Raw genomic sequence first — 19,575 nt, forward strand, 5'->3', positions numbered from 1 at the left:
AGGGTTGGGGTCTGAGCCCTGCCTGATCTGGCATTTCATCCTCAGCCCTCAACATCTGGCAGCTGCCCAGACCCCCCCCCATGCTCACCTGGCTGAGAGAGATTGGCCTGGCCAGCCTGAGGATGGGAGACCACCAGGAGGCCTCTGGGCTACTGCATAGGCTGAAACTCCTCCAAGACAAGGAGGGGGAACCTTCGGGCCCTCCTCGAACTCGCCTCCCTCAAGAGATCTGTTGGGTATTTTGATCACTATTAATATTATTAGTATTAGCAGAGTTCAGCTGGCTTAATTTGCAGAGGAGTTAGCATGGCAAGAAATTCAAAACATGGTTCAGAATCCCATTTGTTAGCAATGAATGACCACTCCTTCCTAAAGATGAAAAATACAATCTTTACTTACAATTCTGCTGTTTCATGCAATTACAGATGTCAGGCAGATAGGTTTATATTCCAGTCCATATTAATAACTTCTGGATGGTCCCATGTGTGAGGATGGTTTTGGATTTCATCTCACACATGTGTCCTCAGCCGAGGACAATGGAGGAGGTAGAAGGAGGGGAAAAAGGAAGGGTCATCAAGGCCAAAAGAGGATCAAAAGGGGGGGGCATCTACTCTGCAGAGGTTTATAGAGTCTGCAGAGTACCTGCCCCTTTTAGTCATCAAACGTTGACACACTGGTCAGTTAATTGCGACCTGACCATAGAGATATATTTACAAGACAGTGCAAGCATGTAGTAGAGTGGTTGAACCCAACAAGATCCCCTTCCCCTTCCTCTTTTAGCCTCGCCTGATCTCCCTGAAACTCCCCCCCCTCTTCCCTCTTACTTAGTTCCTGCCGTTTGGAAGACAATTCTCCTTGTCTACAGAGAGAGGGGAAGGTTAGACTGGAGTGGAAACCATAAATTCATTTTTTTCAATTCATTAGATTTGTATGCCACCCCTCCCCGAAGACTCGGGGCGGCTCACAACAATAATAAAAACAGTATAATAATGGAACAAATCTAATAATAAAATTATATTAAAAAACCCCAACAATTTAAAAACCATACAACACATATATACCCAAAAAATATATATAAGAAAGCCTGGGGGAGATGTCTTAGTTCCCCCATGCCTGGCGATATAGGTGGGTCTTGAGTAACTTCCAAAAGACAAGGAGGGTGGGGGCCATTCTAATCTCTGGGGGGAGTTGATTCCAGAGGGCCGGGGCTGCCATGGAGAAGGCTGTTCCCCTGGGGCCCGCCAAACGTCATTGTTTGGTCAACAGCACCCGGAGAAGGCCAACTCTGTGGGACCTTATCGGCCGCTGGGATTCGTATGGTAGAAGACGGTTCCGGAGGTATTCTGGTCCAATGCCATGAAGGGCTTTAAAGGTCATTACCAACACTTTGACTTTTGACCGGAAATCGATCGGCAGCCAGTGCAGGCCACGGAGTGTTGTAGAAACATGGGCGAATCTAGGAAGCCCCACAATAGCTCTCACGGCTGCATTCTGCACGATCTGAAGTTTCCAAACACTTTTCAAAGGTAGCCCCATGTAGAGAGCATTGCAGTAGTCAAACCTCGAGGTGATAAGGGCATGAGTGACTATGAGCAATGAATCCCTGTCCAAATAGGGCCGCAACTGGTGCACCAGGCGAACCTGGGCAAACGCCCTCCTCGCCACAGCCGAAAGATGGTGTTCCAATGTTAGCTGTGGATCGAGGAGGACGCCCAAGTTGCGAACCCTCTCTGAGGGGGTCAATAATTCTCCCCCCGTTGTGGTTTAGCCTGAGCCAGATCAAAGACCAGCTGCGTCTCTGCTGGCTCCATGCCCGGGGGATGCTGAGAGCGGAGAGGAGAGTTCTTTGCAGTCAGACAGTGCAGACAGCAGTCACGAAAGTGAAGGTGATGCAAGGCCTGGGAGCCCTTGGGAAGGGCTATCTCAAGTAAGTAGCTGTGATTCCCTGGAGTCCCTGGATGATGACGCACAAGCTATCATTAGTATGCGGCAGAGATGCATAGCTCAAAGGAGAAATCAACTGCGTAGATATTATCAGGGGGTTGGGTGTGGTCCTCATTAGCAGGGAAGGGTTTATAAGGCATGAGAACCATTTCGGCAGCGTGGAGTGTTATCCAAGGGGAGTTGGTGTTATCTGCATTTTCTCTCAGCGTTTTTGTTCCTGGCTCATGGCCCAGCAGTCTTGAAGACTGGTGGGAGGTGTGTGTGTCTGTTGGCTCAACAGCCTCGTCTGGCATTAAGGATCCTGTGTTTCTGTATGAACAATTGCCTTCGTGTATCTATTTGGAGTTCCAGTGTTTTCCTCATCTGCAAGGACATTTTCTGTTGACTTCTTTTCTCTTTACCATTATAAAACTGTGTTTGGATTCAACCGGTGTGTCTGGCTTATCTTTTTGGATTGGTCATAGCTTCCGGAGTGTCCCAGACAGAACACCCCCCAGGGTAAAGGACGGACAGATGGAATTATCCTTGGGAGGCAAAACCCACAGCCACTCCGTCTTCTCAGGATTGAGTTTGAGCTTGTTGACACCCATCCAGACCCCAACAGCCTCCAGGCACTGGCACATCACTTCCACTGCTTCGTTGACTGGACATGGGGTGGAGATGTACAACTGGGTATCATCCACATATTGAGGATACCTCACCCCATGCCCTTGGATGATCTCACCCAGCGGTTTCATGTAGATATTAAATAGCAGGGGGAAAGGACCGACCCCTGAGGTACCCCACAAGGGAAAGACCTAGAGGTCGACCTCTGACCCCCCCACTAACACCGACTGCGATCGACCGGAGAGGTAGGAGGAGAACCACTGGAGAACAGTGCCTCCCACTCCCAACCCCTCCAGCCAGCGCAGAATGATACCATGGTCGATGGTATCGAAAGCCGCTGAGAGGTCAAGAAGCACCATGACAGAGGACAAGCCCCTGTCCCGGGCCCGCCAGAGGACAAGCCCCTGTCCCGGGCCCGCCAGAGGACAAGCCCCTGTCCCGGGCCTGCCAGAGGACAAGCCCCTGTCCCGGGCCCGCCAGAGATCATCCATCGAAGGACCGCTGGAGCTGGAGTGCCACCACCTTCTGAACAACCTTCCCCATTAAGGGAAGGTTGGAGACTGGACGGTAGTTATTAAGCACGGCTGGGTCCAGGGAAGGCTTCTTGAGGAGGGGGCGCACAAGTGCCTCCTTATAAGGAGCCAGGAAGGACCCCCTCCCCAAGGAGGCGGTGACAATCTCCTGGACCTAGCTCCGTGTCACCTCTCGACTGGCCAAAACCAACCAAGAGGGACACGGATCCAGTAAACAGGTGGCAGAACTCACAGCTCCAATGGCCTTGTCCACTTCATCAGGTGTCACCAAGTCAAACTCCTCCCAGACAGATGGACAAAGACGTTTAGCCCCAGTCGCCTCGACTGACTCATTGTCAGCCGATACTGCTATGCAATTGGAGTCGAGCAGATCCGAGCGACTTTATCAGCAAAAAACGAGTTAAATTCCTCGGCACTGCCCTGCAAGGGTTCCCCAACTCCCTCCTGATTAAGAAGGGAGCGGGTCACCCTAAACAGAGCAGCCGGGCGGGATTCCGCTGATGCAATCAAGGCGGCAGGGTACGCGCATCTTGCCGCCTTGAGCGCCACTTTGTAAGTCTTAATAAAAGCTCTTACAAGTGTTCGATCGGATTCGGACTTACTCTTCCTCCATCGCTTCTCTAGACGTCTCTTTTGGCACAAGGATCTCCTTGTGCCAAAAGTGTAGCTAGTGGCACCAGCCACCATGAACTTGTAGCAGGCTTAGGACTTCAGGCACCAGGGCTCCATCAGTTTCTGGATGGACAGAAGGAGATAATTGTGTCTTGGGGTGGGGAGAAAGGAAAGAGAGAGAAAGGGAGGGAAAGAGGGAATGAAGGAGGGGGAGTAATAAAGAGTGAGAGATAGAAAGGATAGAAAGAGGGAGAGAAAGAGGAAATGAAGGAGGGAGAGAAAGAGTGAGTGATAGAAAGGATAGAGAGAAAGAGGGAGAGAAAGGAAAGAGAAAGGGAGGGAGAGAAAGAGGGAATGAAGGAGGGATTGAAATAAAGAGTGAGAGATAGAAACGATAGAAAGAGGGAGGGAGAGAAAGAGGAAATGAAGGAGGGAAAGAGTGAGTGATAGAAAGGATAGAGAGAAAGAGGGAGAGAAAGGAAAGACAGAGAAAGGGAGGGAAAGAGGGAATGAAGGAGGGGGAGAAATAAAGAGTGAGTGAGAGATAGAAAGAGGGAGAGAAAGAGGAAATGAAGGAGGGAGAGAAAGAGTGAGTGATAGAAAGGATAGAAAGAGGGAGAGAAAGGAAAGAGAAAGGGAGGGAGAGAAAGAGGGAATGAAGGAGGGATTGAAATAAAGAGTGAGAGATAGAAATGATAGAAAGAGGGAGGGAGAGAAAGAGGAAATGAAGGAGGGAGAGAAAGAGTGAGTGATAGAAAGGATAGAGAGAAAGAGGGAGAGAAAGGAAAGAGAGAAAGGGAGGGAAAGAGGGAATGAAGGAGGGGAGAAATAAAGAGTGAGTGAGAGATAGAAAGAGGGAGAGAAAGAGGAAATGAAGGAGGGAGAGAAAGAGTGATAGAAAGGATAGAGAGAAAGAGGGAGAGAAAGGAAAGACAGAGAAAGGGAGGGAAAGAGGGAATGAAGGAGGGGGAGAAATAAAGAGGGAGTGAGAGATAGAAAGAGGGAGAGAAAGAGGAAATGAAGGAGGGAGAGAGTGAGTGATAGAAAGGATAGAGAGAAAGAGGGAGAGAAAGGAAAGACAGAGAAAGGGAGGGAAAGAGGGAATGAAGGAGGGGGAGAAATAAAGAGTGAGTGAGAGATAGAAAGAGGGAGAGAAAGAGGAAATGAAGGAGGGAGAGAAAGAGTGAGTGATAGAAAGGATAGAAAGAGGGAGAGAAAGGAAAGAGAAAGGGAGGGAGAGAAAGAGGGAATGAAGGAGGGATTGAAATAAAGAGTGAGAGATAGAAATGATAGAAAGAGGGAGGGAGAGAAAGAGGAAATGAAGGAGGGAGAGAAAGAGTGAGTGATAGAAAGGATAGAGAGAAAGAGGGAGAGAAAGGAAAGAGAGAAAGGGAGGGAAAGAGGGAATGAAGGAGGGGAGAAATAAAGAGTGAGTGAGAGATAGAAAGAGGGAGAGAAAGAGGAAATGAAGGAGGGAGAGAAAGAGTGATAGAAAGGATAGAGAGAAAGAGGGAGAGAAAGGAAAGACAGAGAAAGGGAGGGAAAGAGGGAATGAAGGAGGGGGAGAAATAAAGAGGGAGTGAGAGATAGAAAGAGGGAGAGAAAGAGGAAATGAAGGAGGGAGAGAGTGAGTGATAGAAAGGATAGAGAGAAAGAGGGAGAGAAAGGAAAGACAGAGAAAGGGAGGGAAAGAGGGAATGAAGGAGGGGGAGAAATAAAGAGTGAGTGAGAGATAGAAAGAGGGAGAGAAAGAGGAAATGAAGGAGGGAGAGAAAGAGTGAGTGATAGAAAGGATAAAGAGGGAGAGAAAGGAAAGAGAAAGGGAGGGAGAGAAAGAGGGAATGAAGGAGGGATTGAAATAAAGAGAGAGAGAAAGAGGAAATGAAGGAGGGAGAGAAAGAGTGAGTGATAGAAAGGATAGAGAGAAAGAGGGAGAGAAAGGAAAGAGAAAGGGAGGGAGAGAAAGAGGGAATGAAGGAGGGATTGAAATAAAGAGAGAGCGATAGAAACGATAGAAAGAGGGAGGGAGAGAAAGAGGAAATGAAGGAGGGAGAGAAAGAGTGAGTGATAGAAAGGATAGAGAGAAAGAGGGAGAGAAAGGAAAGAGAAAGGGAGGGAGAGAAAGAGGGCATGAAGGAGGGATTGAAATAAAGAGAGAGCGATAGAAACGATAGAAAGAGGGAGGGAGAGAAAGAAAGAGGAAATGAAGGAGGGAGAGAAAGAGTGAGTGATAGAAAGGATAGAGAGAAAGAGGGAGAGAAAGGAAAGAGAAAGGGAGGGAGAGAAAGAGGGAATGAAGGAGGGATTGAAATAAAGAGAGAGCGATAGAAACGATAGAAAGAGGGAGGGAGAGAAAGAGGAAATGAAGGAGGGAGAGAAAGAGTGAGTGATAGAAAGGATAGAGGGCAAAATGGCGCCTCATCTCTGGCTAGAGAAAAAGATAGAATTTTAAACCTCAGAAAGGGAGATCGTGGAAAAGGAAAATAAAGCTGATTTATGAGGAGAAAAAAAACCCATTTCCACGGAGGGACCGAGGGGGAAATTCGCCTCACGAGGCGCCACTGGGGAGCGAAAGCCCTGAAGGCTGGGGGAGGGGAGCCCCCTCATGGATGCCCCCACCATCTTCTCAAGCAGATCAACCGCTGCAGGGGATCTACTCCCAGACACAGGGGATCTCGAGTGGGGGGAGGAGCGTGAGGAGATCGCCCGAAACTCTCTGGGCTGGAGGGGAATCCGAGTCCGCCCTTGACGACCCGCTTCTAGGCGGCGAGGAACTCGGAGGTTCCCCAGAGAGGCTCCCGGTCTTCGTCTTCTGACCGCCCGGCCCTTTCTGAGAGGATTTGGACCCTTTGGAGGCTTCCTCCGATCTCTGTGGACCCTTCAGGGCGGCTGTTCTTGGAGGAGGCGAGTTCAAATCCTCCAGAGAGATTTTTCTCCATTTCCACAGACGGTTCCGGGACAGGGAGAAAGTGCCGCCTCTGGGGCGTCGAAGCCTCACTCTGACATTGAGTCATTGAGGCCCCCCCCCCCCCCCCGCATCTCCCATGTCCATCATCTCCGTCCTCTCCCTTCGGGTTCCTCTTTCCCGCCCTTTCTACCATCCCGACACTTTGCCCCCAATCCACCAAGGGGCGCCCTCCGCCAAGAGAAGGGGACACCGGGCGCTTCCCTATTGGCCCAACGGAGGTCGAACGTCACGGCTGCCTTTCCAACAGAGGCTGCGGAGGAAGTGACGTCACAAAGGCTTGCCGCTCTAGGACGCCGCCCTCGCTCTCCTTGCACCGTGGTCTCCGTAGGAGGCGCAGAGGCTGCGGGAGAGGCTGGCGGAGAACATCGAGACGGGCCCCGGGTGAGGGGTGGGGTTGTCCTTCTGGGTCCCATGCTCCCCAGCCGCAGGGGCAAACGGGGAGCCGGGGAAGGATCCGACTGGGAGGAGGGGAGGGTCGGCCTTGCAGAGGCCCAGCAGGAGAAGAGAGAAGCCGAGTGAGGAGGAGGCAGGATTCGCACCAGGCTCTCCGAGGACCTGATCCTGGCTCCGGAGAGGGAGAGAAGCGGGGCGGCCTCTCCACCTGCCTCCTTCCCGGCCCTTCTGAGAGGACCTCAGCCCTGTGCTGGAAATGCCACTTTCTCATTCTTAACCTTCGTTTTTCTTTCCATCTCAGATACAGGAACTGGAAATCATTTGTGGTCTTTCCAAGGCAAAACTTTCTCCTGGGGGAAAATGCGGAATTACTTGCATAGACCAGTCCTGCGGCCCTAGAGATGGTCCTTTGAAGGAAAAGGGCACCTGGAGACCCCCAAGAGTCCTTGGACCCATTTGGAGTTGCTCCGTGGGGCAGAGAAAGGATGGAGACCCCACCTCTTGCAAAGGAGGGAAGCGGAAAAGGCCCTGCAGCTGCTCAGCCTGGGAAGGTGGAGAAGCTCTGGACAAGAACTGGGCAGAAGATCCTGGAGGAAGAATCCATCCCCCCTTCCGAAGTTCAGCCCTGGAAGTTCATCCAATACCAGGAGGCTGACGATCCCCGAGGACTTTGCAGGCGACTCCATGACTTTAGTAGGCAATGGCTGAGACCAAAAAACCACACCAAGGCCCAGATGCTGGACCTTGTGGTTCTGCAGCAGCTCCTGTTCCTTCTGCCCCCAGAAATGAAGAGCTGGGTGCGGGAGTGTGGAGCAGAGACCAGCTCCCAGGCGGTGGCCCTGCTGGAAGGCCTCCTCCTGAACCAGGCCAAGGAGCAGAAGGAGAAGGCCCAGTTGCAGGTGAGACACTTTTGAGAGCTCAAAAGAGGATAAAGATTGTGTTTCAATACTTCACCCCTCCTTCCCAAACTTCTCTGATATTCATTATATGTGGCAATTCATCAATTCTTTTTCTTGTTTGCAATTAAAAAAAAATTGTTCTCCACAATAACAAACATGCTTATATTTCCAATACAACTCAAACATACAGGTAGTCCCCGACTTACGACGGGGATCCGTTCCCACGGCCCGTCGTAAGCCGAGTTTGGTGTAAGTCGGAATATTCTGATTTACATGAATATTCCTACTTACATGGCGGCGGCGGCTTCTGAGCAACCAACAGCCAGTGAAGCCTCCTGCTGAACGTTCGGGTGAGGGGATCTCCACAGTGGGCGGCCTCGGAGGCTACAGCAACGCAGCGCCGAGAAGGACCAGCTTCAAGTGACCAACAGCTGGTCCTTCTCGGCACTGCGTTGCTGTAGCCTCCAAGGCCGGCCACCATGGAGATCCCCTCGCCCGAATGGAGGAGGCGGCGGCAACGTCAGAGGCTGCAGCAGCGCAACACCGAGAAAGACCGGCTGTTGGTCCCTTGAAGCCACCGTGACCTCCGTTTGGGTGATGGGATCTCCGCGGGGTCTCCGAAGCTGCCGCCCATTACGGAGATCCCTTCGCCCGAATGGAGGCGGCAGCGGTGGCTTTGAAACTGTCCCCGGGTCGTCATAACGATGAAATGTCGTACGTTGGGGATGACATAAGCCGGGGACTACCTATATACCCTCTATTCAAAGACATGGAATAAGGCTGCATCGGGGCTCTAGACTGGATTGCGCCTTTAAGGCCTCTCTTACCTATAAAGCCTTAGATGGCTTAAGAACAGGTTATTTATGGGATGGTCTCCTGCCACTTACTACCCTACGACCAAATGGAGCCCACGGGGTTGGCCTTCTCCAGTCCCTTTGATTAAACAATGTTGGTTGGCAGGCCCACAAGGGAGGGCCTTCCCTGTGGCAGGCCCCGCTCTTTGAAACCAACTAGCCCCCAAGGTCCACACTGCCCCCACCCTACTGGGTTTCCGAAAAGCCTTGAAAACCTGGCTTTGCTAGCAGGCCTGGTGGCTATGAGAACTTACATTTTTAACCCCAGCGAAGACACGAACTGATTGGGATGTTTGGTATATCAATGAAGAGATTATATTACAGTAGCCCCTCACCTACCGCTGGTGTTACGTTCCAGACCCGACCGCAATAGGTGAAATCCGCGATGGGGAATTTATCGACTGATAGTACTTATTTAAGTATTTATATTGTAATTGTTTGGTAAATTTTCATTGTTTTAAGTGTTTATAAACCCTTCCCACACAGTATTTATTTTAGATACAGTATTTAAATACAATATTTACAATTTTAGATATATTTTTTTTTAAAAACCTGCCGATTGAGTTCGGCGGGCTGTTCAAATCTGCCGATTGACTTCCTCAGAAACCCGCGAACCAGTGAAGATCCGTGAATGATTTTTCTCATTAATATTTCTTGAAAACCCGCGATGAAGTGAAGCCGCAGTAGGTGAAGCGCGGTATAGCGAGGGACTACTGTATAGGGTTTTTATTATTAAGGAGTGTTTTTTAGTATTAGGAAATTCATTATGAAATGTTATTGTTTATTATGAAATGTTTTTTATTATTACTAAATATTTAATCTGATTATATTGTTTTATAATTATTGCTGTAAGCCGCCTTGAGTCCTCAGGGATTGGGCAGCATTTAAATTAAATAAAGAAATCATTTCGGTGTTGATTATCCACTTCCCCAATTTTTCTATATGCCGTTTCCTTTAAACTCAGAAGAAACAAGTCCCAAATTATTTTTCCGGCAAAGTAGCTGACCAAATCCATCAACAGCCTTTCTTCTCCACCTCCAGCACTTCCGTCCTTCCCAGATGACTTCCAGCTTCTTAACTCAATCAATCGTTCTGTTCGAAACCACCACAGCTTGGATGGCTTTAAAAAAACATTTTCCCCTGCCGCCGGTCGTGGAACTAAGCCGGTTGGCTGAGGGGGCGGGGTGTCACTGACTCCCTCCAGTTTCCAGCAGCTCTCCACTTCTCCACCATCCCTCCAGGGTGGTTCCGACCTGTTTCTTTTTCTTTTTTTAAATATTTTTTATTAATTTGCATAGACAAACATGACACACATAACATAAAACACACAGTGGAGCTACAGTGGCTCCGCTCAAGAAAGAAGTCATCTTTACATTAAAAGGGGGAAAAAAGAAAAATCTTATCATTGTTTAACATCATCTATAAGGTGTGTAAAAGTAGTAATTATAACATAATAAGTAAAGAATAAAAAACACATCTAAAAATTTATAAAAACATATATAGAAATTCTTAAATTATGTATTAAATCACACTAAAATAAAGAAAATAAGAGGAGAAGAAAAAAGGAATCTACATTTATATTGTAAATAATCACCCTCTAATACAATAAAACTACTAGTTCAAATATATTTAAAGTAGTATAACAACAAAGTTATCACTTTTTCTTTTATTTCCCACCAAATATATACCTTTTACCATACATTATAGAATTCTTCTTCATCGTTTGTTTAACCTTGTCGTCATCATATTGAGCTCAGCACATTCTAGAACTTTTTAAGTATGTCTGTTTCTTTTGGAATCTCAAATTCCTTCCATTTTTGAGCAAAGGCTATCCTAGCTGCTACTAATATATGAACTATTAAATAATATATATCTTTTTTATATTTATTATTTGATATACCTAATAAAAATTCTGGTGTTTTCTTGATTTCTTGCTGGGTTATTTCTCTTAACCATGTTTTTATTAGGTTCCAATATTCTTTTGCTTTTGGGCATGTCCACCAAGTATGATAATAGGTACCTATTTCTATTTTGCATTTCCAACAATTAGGTGACTTAGTTTGAAACATTTTTGCAATTCTATTTGGCGGCAGGTGCCACCCATAAAACATCTTAATTTGATTTTCTTTAAAGGAAGTTGACTTTGTTATTTTCCAATGATATGTCCATACCTTTTCCCAGGTATTTAAGTCTATCTCTTTATTTAAATTTCTACACCAACTAATCTAAAAGAACCAGATCCCCAAATGGCAGGGATATCGGGGATCCCCTTCAAGAAGAGGGAAACTCCGTGCAGCCACGGTTCTCAGCCACGCCCATCTCCGCAATTCATCAATTCTTGAAGACTTTGTTCTATTGTTTTCTCACTCAACCTCTTGGGGGCTTTGAGGTTGTTTTTCCAAATATAAGAATTCCACTTTATGTGTCACCTACATTAATTTTGCTTCTTTTTTCCTTCCTCCTGTTTGAAGTGCGGCACAGTGGAGATGAGAGATCCTGAGGGACAGAAGAAGCCATCAAATCCCCCTCATGAGCTATTTTTCAAGAGGATCCCTTGGGAAGAGCCAAGTCACCTCGAGGACACCTCAGAAGGTAATGAAATCTTCCGATTGCCCATCTGCCTTATTTTTGCTCTCTCTTCTATAGAATATCTCCTACTATTTTTTAATTATGCATTTTGAAATTATTTCTTCAATACAGAGAAACAAAGAATGAAGCTTTCGGTTTTTTATCAAGGAGATCAAACAGCGGTTGAACCTCCAAATCAAGTAAGAAAGGAATACTATGTTCAGTTTTGGAGACCTCACCTACAAAAAGATATTGACAAAATTGAACAGGTCCAAACATGGGCTACAAAAATGGTGGGAGGTCTTAAGCATAAAACGTATCAGGAAAGACTTCATGGACTCAATCTGGAACCAACTCCCCCCGGAGATTAGAACTGCCCCTACTCTCCCTGCCTTCCGTAAAGTTCTTAAAACCCACCTCTGTCATCAGGCATGGGGGAACTGAAACATCTCCCCCGGGCATGTACAATTTATGTATGGTATGTTTGTGTGTGTGCTTGTTAGTATATTGGGGTTCTTTTTAAACTTTTTTAAATATTTAAATTTATTTGGATTTGTTACGATTTGTTTATGCCTTGTTGTGAGCCGCCCCGAGTCTGCGGAGAGGGGCGGCATACAAATCTAAATAATAAATAAATAAATAGTCTGGAGGACAGGAGGAAAAGCGGGGACACGATCGAAACATTTAAATAATGTTAAAGGGTTAAATAAGGTCCAGGAGGGAAGTGTTTTTAATAGGAAAGTGAACACAAGAACAAGGGGACACAATCTGAAGTTAGTTGGGGGAAAGATCAAAAGCAACGTGAGAAAATATTATTTGACTGAAAGAGTAGTAGATCCTTGGAACAAACTTCCAGCAGACGTGGTAGATAAATCCACAGTAACTGAATTTAAACATGCCTGGGATAAACATAGATCCATCCCTAAGATAAAATACAGAAATAGTATAAGGGCAGACTAGATGGACCCGGAGGTCTTTTTCTGCCGTCAGTCTTCTATGTTTCCTCTATGTTTCTATGAAGCCCACTGAGAGAGTCGCCTGCCAAGCCAGAGGTGCAGGGAGGCGGATCCCGGGGGGGGGGAGGTGGAAGGGCAGTTTCGCGTCTCTCCATGTCACTGTGGAGTGGGGGATGCGGGGCTCTTCCCCCCTCCCGCCATGGCCGCTCCAGAGCCTCGATCCCTAGCAGGCAGGGATGCATTTCAAACTGCCGGAGACATAGCAGAGGATTCGACTCAGGTGGCCACCAGATGCCTGTTCTACCTGGGACTTGTAGCTCCATCGCATTATTTGGTGTTGTTTCCCAGGAAGGACGTTGTAGAAGTAAATTTCTCACGAGTTCAAGACGTTTGATTAAACTCGCAAGAAGTTGTTTTTGCAATGTGCTTCCCTGGACACAACACCAAGAAACGCGATGGAGCTGGAAAGGAATGACGTTCATCTCGCGGCCCACCCTGCCCCATTTCCACTCTTTAAATTATATCTCTAAATGCCTGGCGAGGGGAGGGGGAGAAGAGGCAGCAAAGAAAGGAGTCTCTCGCTCCATGTGTCTCGCTTCCCCCCTGCCCCATCCTGCCATCCCTCCCGATAAAGAGATGGCAGGGAACGGAAGCAGACAGGCTGCTGTTGCCATTGCGTCAGGGTGGGACATGTTGGGCCACATGACGCACACCTTACCTTTCTAGGGTACCTTTTTATTATTATTATTATTATTATTATTATTATTATTATTATTATTATTATTTACTAAATTTGTATGCCGCCCCTCTCCAGAGACTCAGAGCGGCTTACAACAACAATACATAGTACAAATCTAATGGTTAAAAAAGACAGTTTAAAACCCTTATTATAAAAACAGTCATGCATGTTGTGAGCCGCCCCGAGTCTTCGGACAGGAGCGGATACAAATCTAATAAATTATTATTATTATCCCAAACCAACCACACATAAAATGAAACAGCCCGGGAGAATCAATTTCCCCGTTCCTGACGGCCGAGATGGGTTTTGAGGAGTTTGCGAAAGGCAAGGAGGGTGGGGGCAGTTCTAAACTCTGGAGGGAGTTGGTTCCAGAGGGTTGGGGCCGCCACAGAGAAGGCTCTTCCCCTGGGCCCCGCCAGACGACATTGTTTCGTCGACGGGACCTGGAGAAGGCCAACTCTGTGGGACCTAATCGGTCGTTGGGATTCGTGCGGCAGAAGGCGGTCGTGGAGATATCCTGGTCCGATGCCATGAAGGGCTTTATACCTTGGTATTGTGTCCAGAGAAAAACATTGTAATAAAACTTCATACTTCTCGGACTCGTGAGATTTTTTTCTTACAATGTTTTTCCTGGACACAGCACGGAGGAACGCGATAGAGCTACAAGTCCCCGGTAGAATGGGCATCTTGCGGCCCAACACATCCCAGCTGCCAGAAATGAGTCTCCATCCCACACTTCCCACATCCAGTCCGACACTTCCTCCCTACTGTACCCCCAAAATAATAATAAAAAAACCCGGATAATGCCAAAGCCATATTTTGGGGCTCAAAAGAAAATAAATGCCCTTCTTATTTTTGGGAAAACGCGGTAATATTTTATGTCATCTTGATTCCATCCCTCTCTTAATACAACCTTTGATTCTGTTGTGGGTTTTTTGACAACTGTAGCATACTGTTGACCAGTGTTCCCTGTAAGCTGGATGCGTGCGCACCCGCGCACCCCAAAATACCCCCCGCGCACCCTTTTCCACGGGCGCACACTCCCCATCCCCCTGCCAGCCTGCGGGGGGGGTGCGGGGACGGGGAGGTGCCGACAGTAGAAGGGAAGGGAGCCACGGCCACCCCTGCCTCCCCATGATGCCTCCGGCCCCATCGCGTCCCTGGCCTCTCGGCCCTGTCCACCCGATCCGCCTCCTCTGCTCCTCCGCCACCTCCTGCCTTGGGACGCAACTTCTCCCGCGGCAGGGGCTGCGGTTTCTCCTTCTCCACTTCTGCCAGGGAGCTGCGAGAGAGGGTTTTCTCCGCGCACTTCAGGAATGCCAGCCCCTCTCGCAGCCCCTTCACTGGGAGCACTTTCGTCCCAAGCTTTCAGCAAGGGGGCTGCAGTAGAGGCAGGGCAGGCCTTCCCAAAGTGCTCAGAGAAAGCACTCTCGCAGCCCCCTTGCTGACAGAGAGAGAGAGAAAGTAAGTGAGAAAGAGAGAGAGAGAGAGAAAGGGGGGAGATAGCAAGAGAGAGAAGAGAAAGAAAGCAAGAGAGATAGAAAGAAAGATAAAGAAAACAAGAGAGAGAGAGACCAAGAGGGGGAGAGAAATAGAAAGAGAGGGAGAAAGTGAGAAAGAGAGCAAGAGGGGGAGAGAGAATGAGAAAGAGAGAGAAATGACTCTTGATTTAAAGCATATGGTAAAAAGCACCCAAATAATAACAGAGAAAAAAACCCCAGCTGTTTGTGTGTGTGTGTGTGTTTGTTTGTTTGTGTGTGTGAACTCATGAACCATTTCCAATAGCTCACCTGTCATTGGAAATGGTTCAAGAGTTCACACACACACACACACGGGAGGAGAAAGGGGTGGAAAAAGAGGAGAAGATAATAATAATAGTAATAGATTTTGGGTTTGTTTTATTATTAATTTCTTTTAATAAAAAAGAAGGGATTTTTTTTCTTATTTATTTATTTATTTATTTATTTATTTATTTATTTATTTATTTATTTATACTTCTATGCCGTCTAGTCCCAAAGGGACTGTTGCTCAGACACTATACTTTGCCGCCCACACCGGAAAAAAATTAGAGGGAACATTGCTGCTGACTTATGTTTAAGTGGTTGTCCACTAGGACTCCAAGGTCCCTGACTCCTGTTGAGCCACGTCTCACGTTCTATGCCAATGCATTTGGGTTTTCTTTCCTAAATGCAGAACCTGACTGACTGGTTGACTGAGAATCTCCAGGCATATTTGTGCTTTTAGGATTTGCAGCTTGAAGGAGATCTTGCAAATTCCATCGTGTCTGCTCACGGGAATTCTTGCTTCTTTAGGGTCCTGTGTCCTTTGGGGAGGTGGCCATCTCTTTAAGCAGTGAGGAGTGGCTGCTGCTTGATCCCAGCCAGAAAGCCCTGTATCACGAAGTCATGTTGGAAACATCTAGGATGGTGGCCTCCTTAGGTAAAGGTTCCTCTATACGTAACTGTATAAAATCATTTCATCTCTGTTTTTTTCTTCTTCTTACATTAATTCCAGTCCCCCTTCATGGTCTTCTAAGTAGCACAGTTTCGTTTATAAGAAAGAGATGGAAACTGCAGTTCAATGTTTCCAAATGTAAAATAATGCACTTGGGGAAAAGGAATCCTCAATCTGAGTATTGTATTGGCAGTTCTGTGTTAGCAAAAACTTCAGAAGAGAAGGACTTAGGGGTTGTGATTTCTGACACTCTCAAAATGGGTGAGCAGTGCAGTCAGGCGGTTGGAAAAGCAAGTAGGATGCTTGGCTGCATAGCTAGAGGTATAGCAAGCAGGAAGAGGGAAATTGTGATCCTACTGTATAGAGCGCTGGTGAGACCACATGTGGATTACTGTGTTCAGTTCTGGAGACCTCATCTACAAAAAGATAGTGATAAAATTGAATGGGTCCAAAGACAGGCTACAAAAATGGTGGAAGGTCTTAAGTATAAAAGGTATCAGGAAAGACTTCATGAACTCCATCTGTATAGTCTGGAGGACAGAAGGAAAAGGGGGGACATGATCGAAACATTTAAATATGTCAAAGGGTTAAATAGGGTCCAGGAGGGAAGTGTTTTTAATAGGAAAGTGAACACAAGAACAAGGGGACACAATCTGAAGTTAGTTGGGGGAAAGATCAGAAGCAACGTGAGAAGATATTATTTTACTGAAAGTGTAGTAAAGCCTTAAAGTTTTGGATTCCCCTCACCTCACCTTCTTCCTTCGGCAGCAATTGTCCTCCTCTTCCTCCTCCCACCCAAATTCTGAGCTTTTATTTCTTTCCTAATGGGTTTGCACACATTATTTGCCTTTACATTGATTCCTATGGGAAAAATTGCTTCTGCTTACAAACTTTTCTACTTAAGAACCTGGTCACGGAACAAATTCAGTTCTTAAGTAGAGGCACCACTGTATATTGTAAAGAATGAGATGTTTTCCAGATATTTTCAAAACTTTGATGATTCATGAATATAGAAATCATCATGTCTATATCACACCTCTGTAAGCATGCAAACGTACAACCTAGTGGAATTTCAGAGAAATCCATAAAGAAATCCACTTGACTTTCTACACTTTGATCTTTTTCTCTAACCTTGTTACCATTTTTTATTTCCCTTTCGCTTTGAAGGTAATAATGGGCAGGAGAATCAAGATTCCTGTGAACTGTTCCAAGTGATCGATGCTAAAGACAGAGTAAAGAATTTTGGAATTGGAATGGAAGTCAAAAGCCCTGAGAGAAACCAGTCAAAGAATTGGAATCAGGAAAGCTCATCCTCCACCGATGCTCCGATGCAAGACTTTCTCCCCCAAGTTAAAATAAGGGGAAACTATATTGGGAAGAGTGTGAAGCTAAACAAAGCTGAAGTACAAGTAAATGAACACTATTTAACCAGAAACAAATGCGGAGATGCTATAAGAAAGCACAACGGACAAAATTACAATGGGACATTAATTCTTTTTCTTGGGAATTACGTTCTTGTATCTCAAAAAGTGATTGACACAAAATGTTTGCAAAGTGTAAAAAGTTGTAGAACAAGCAGGCAGCTTACTTCCCATAAGTTGATACACACAGGGGAGAAACCATATAAGTGCATGAAATGTGGAGAGACCTTTGGTCAAAGAGATCATCTTACTTCCCATAAAATGACCCACATAGGGGAGAAACCTTATAAATGCATGGAGTGTGGAATGACCTTTGCTCAAAGAGATCATCTTACTTCCCACAACATGATCCACACAGGGGAGAAGCCTTATAAATGCATGGAGTGTGGAAAAACCTTTGGTCGAAGAGCTCATCTTACGTACCATAAAATGACCCACACAGGGGAGAAGCCTTATAAATGCATGGAATGTGGAAAGACCTTTGGTCAAAGAGCTCATCTTACTTCCCATAAGATGACCCACACAGGGGAGAAGCCTTATAAATGCATGGAGTGTGGAAAGACCTTTTGTCAAAGAGCTCATCTTACTTCCCATAAGATGACCCACACAGGGGAGAAGCCTTATAAATGCATGGAGTGTGGAAAAACCTTTGCTCAAAGAGCTTATCTTACTTCCCATAAGTTGATTCACACAGGAGAGAAACCATTTAAATGTTTGGAATGTGGAAAATATTTTAGAACAAGCAGGCAACTTACTTCCCATAAGTTGATCCACACAGGGAAGAAGCCGTATAAATGCATGGAGTGTGGAAAGACCTTTGCTTACAGCAGTGCACTTAATACCCATAAAATGACCCACACAGGGGAGAAGCCTTATAAATGCATGGAGTGTGGAAAAACCTTTGGTCGAAGAGCTCATCTTAAGTACCATAAAATGACCCACACAGGGGAGAAGCCTTATAAATGCATGGAGTGTGGAAAGAGCTTTGGTCGAAGAGCTCATCTTACTTACCATAAAATGACCCACACAGGGGAGAAGCCTTATAAATGCATGGAGTGTGGAAAGACCTTTGGTCAAAGATGTAATCTTACTTCCCATAAGTTGATTCACACAGGAGAGAAACTTTATAAATGCATGGAGTGTGGAAAGACCTTTGCTCAAAGAGCTAATTTTACTTCTCATAAGTTGATTCACACAGGAGAGAAACCATTTAAATGCATGGAGTGTGGAAAATATTTTAGAACAAGCTGGCAACTTACTATCCATAACAGGATCCACACAGGGGAGAAACCATATAAATGCATGGAGTGTGGAAAGACCTTTGCTCAGAGGAGTACATTAGCTTACCATAAAATGACCCACACAGGGGAGAAACCATATAAGTGCATGGAGTGTGGAAAGACCTTTGCTCAAAAAGCTCATCTTACTTCCCATAAGTTGATCCACAGAGGGGAGAAACCATATAAGGGCATGAAATGTGGAAAGACCTTTGGTCAAAGATGTCGTCTTACTTCCCATAACACGAGTCACAGAGGGGAGAAGCCATATAAATGCATGGAGTGTGGAAAGACCTTTGCTCTGAGCAGTAGACTTACTATCCACAAAATTAGCCACATGAGGGAAAAGCCATTTAAGTGCATGGATTGTGGAAAGACGTTTACTAATGGAAGTGGACTTAGAAGACACAAAATGATCCACACAGGAGAGAAGCCATATAAATGTATGGAGTGTGGAAAGACCTTTGCTGATAACACTACACTTCCCATAATACGGTTCACACGGGAGAAGCCATGTAAATGCATAGAGTGAGGAAAGACCTTTGTTCAGAGCAGTACATTTACTTCCCATAACAGGATCCACATGGGAGAAACCATATAAATGCCTGGAATGTGGAAAGACATTTACAAGTGGCTGTGGACTTAGAAGACACAAAAAGATCCACTCAGGAGAGAAGCCATTTAAATGCATGGAATGTGGAAAGACTTTTGCTCAAAAACCTAATCTTATTTCCCATAAAAAAAGCTACACGGGGGAGAAGTCATTTAAATGCATAGTGTGTGGAAAGATCTTTGCTTATAGAAGTTCACTTATTTCCCATACAATGATCCACATAGGGAAGAAGCCGTGTAAATGCACAGAATGTGGAAAGACCTTTGCTCAAAGAAGCAATTTTATTTCCCATAAAAGGATCCACACAGGAGAGAAGCCGTATAAATGCATGGAGTGTGGAAAGACCTTTGCTCAAAAACTAATCTTATTTCCCATAAACGGATCCACACAGATGAGAAGCCCTATAAATGCATGGAGTATGGCAAGACCTTTGCTCGGAGCAGTGCACTTACTTCCCATAAGATGATCCACACAGGGAAGAAGCCGTATAAATGCACAGAATGTGGAAAGACCTTTGCTCAGAATAGATATCTATCGTCTCATAAAAGAATCTGGAGAAACTGTATAGCAACTCCACTTAGATTTATGTACTATTCCACAATGCTTTCCCACTTTTTCTCTGAGCAGTTTATGGGTCCTCATTTTAGCCACCTCAGGAGGATGAAAAGCTGAATAAACTACTAAAAGTAATCTATACAAGTTGAAGACGTTTTCAATAAAATGCCAAATTGTAACATT

At 46.0% G+C, this 19,575-nt stretch overlaps 1 protein-coding gene across 1 annotated transcript; it reads left to right on the forward strand.

Annotated features, from left to right (window-relative positions):
* Positions 1 to 6,970: 6,970 nt before the first annotated feature.
* On the forward strand, positions 6,971 to 19,575 carry LOC139162997 (zinc finger protein 493-like). The gene is made up of 7 exons (XM_070743895.1): positions 6,971 to 7,044; positions 7,358 to 7,955; positions 11,281 to 11,401; positions 11,510 to 11,577; positions 15,385 to 15,511; positions 16,694 to 18,719; positions 18,874 to 19,575. Exons 2-7 carry the CDS (start codon positions 7,542 to 7,544, stop codon positions 19,301 to 19,303), a joined length of 3,186 nt encoding a protein of 1,061 aa, XP_070599996.1. The 5' UTR covers positions 6,971 to 7,044; positions 7,358 to 7,541; the 3' UTR covers positions 19,304 to 19,575.

The sequence above is a fragment of the Erythrolamprus reginae genome, chromosome 2 (genome assembly GCF_031021105.1).
Source record: "Erythrolamprus reginae isolate rEryReg1 chromosome 2, rEryReg1.hap1, whole genome shotgun sequence".
Classification (NCBI taxonomy): Eukaryota; Metazoa; Chordata; class Lepidosauria; order Squamata; family Dipsadidae; genus Erythrolamprus; species Erythrolamprus reginae.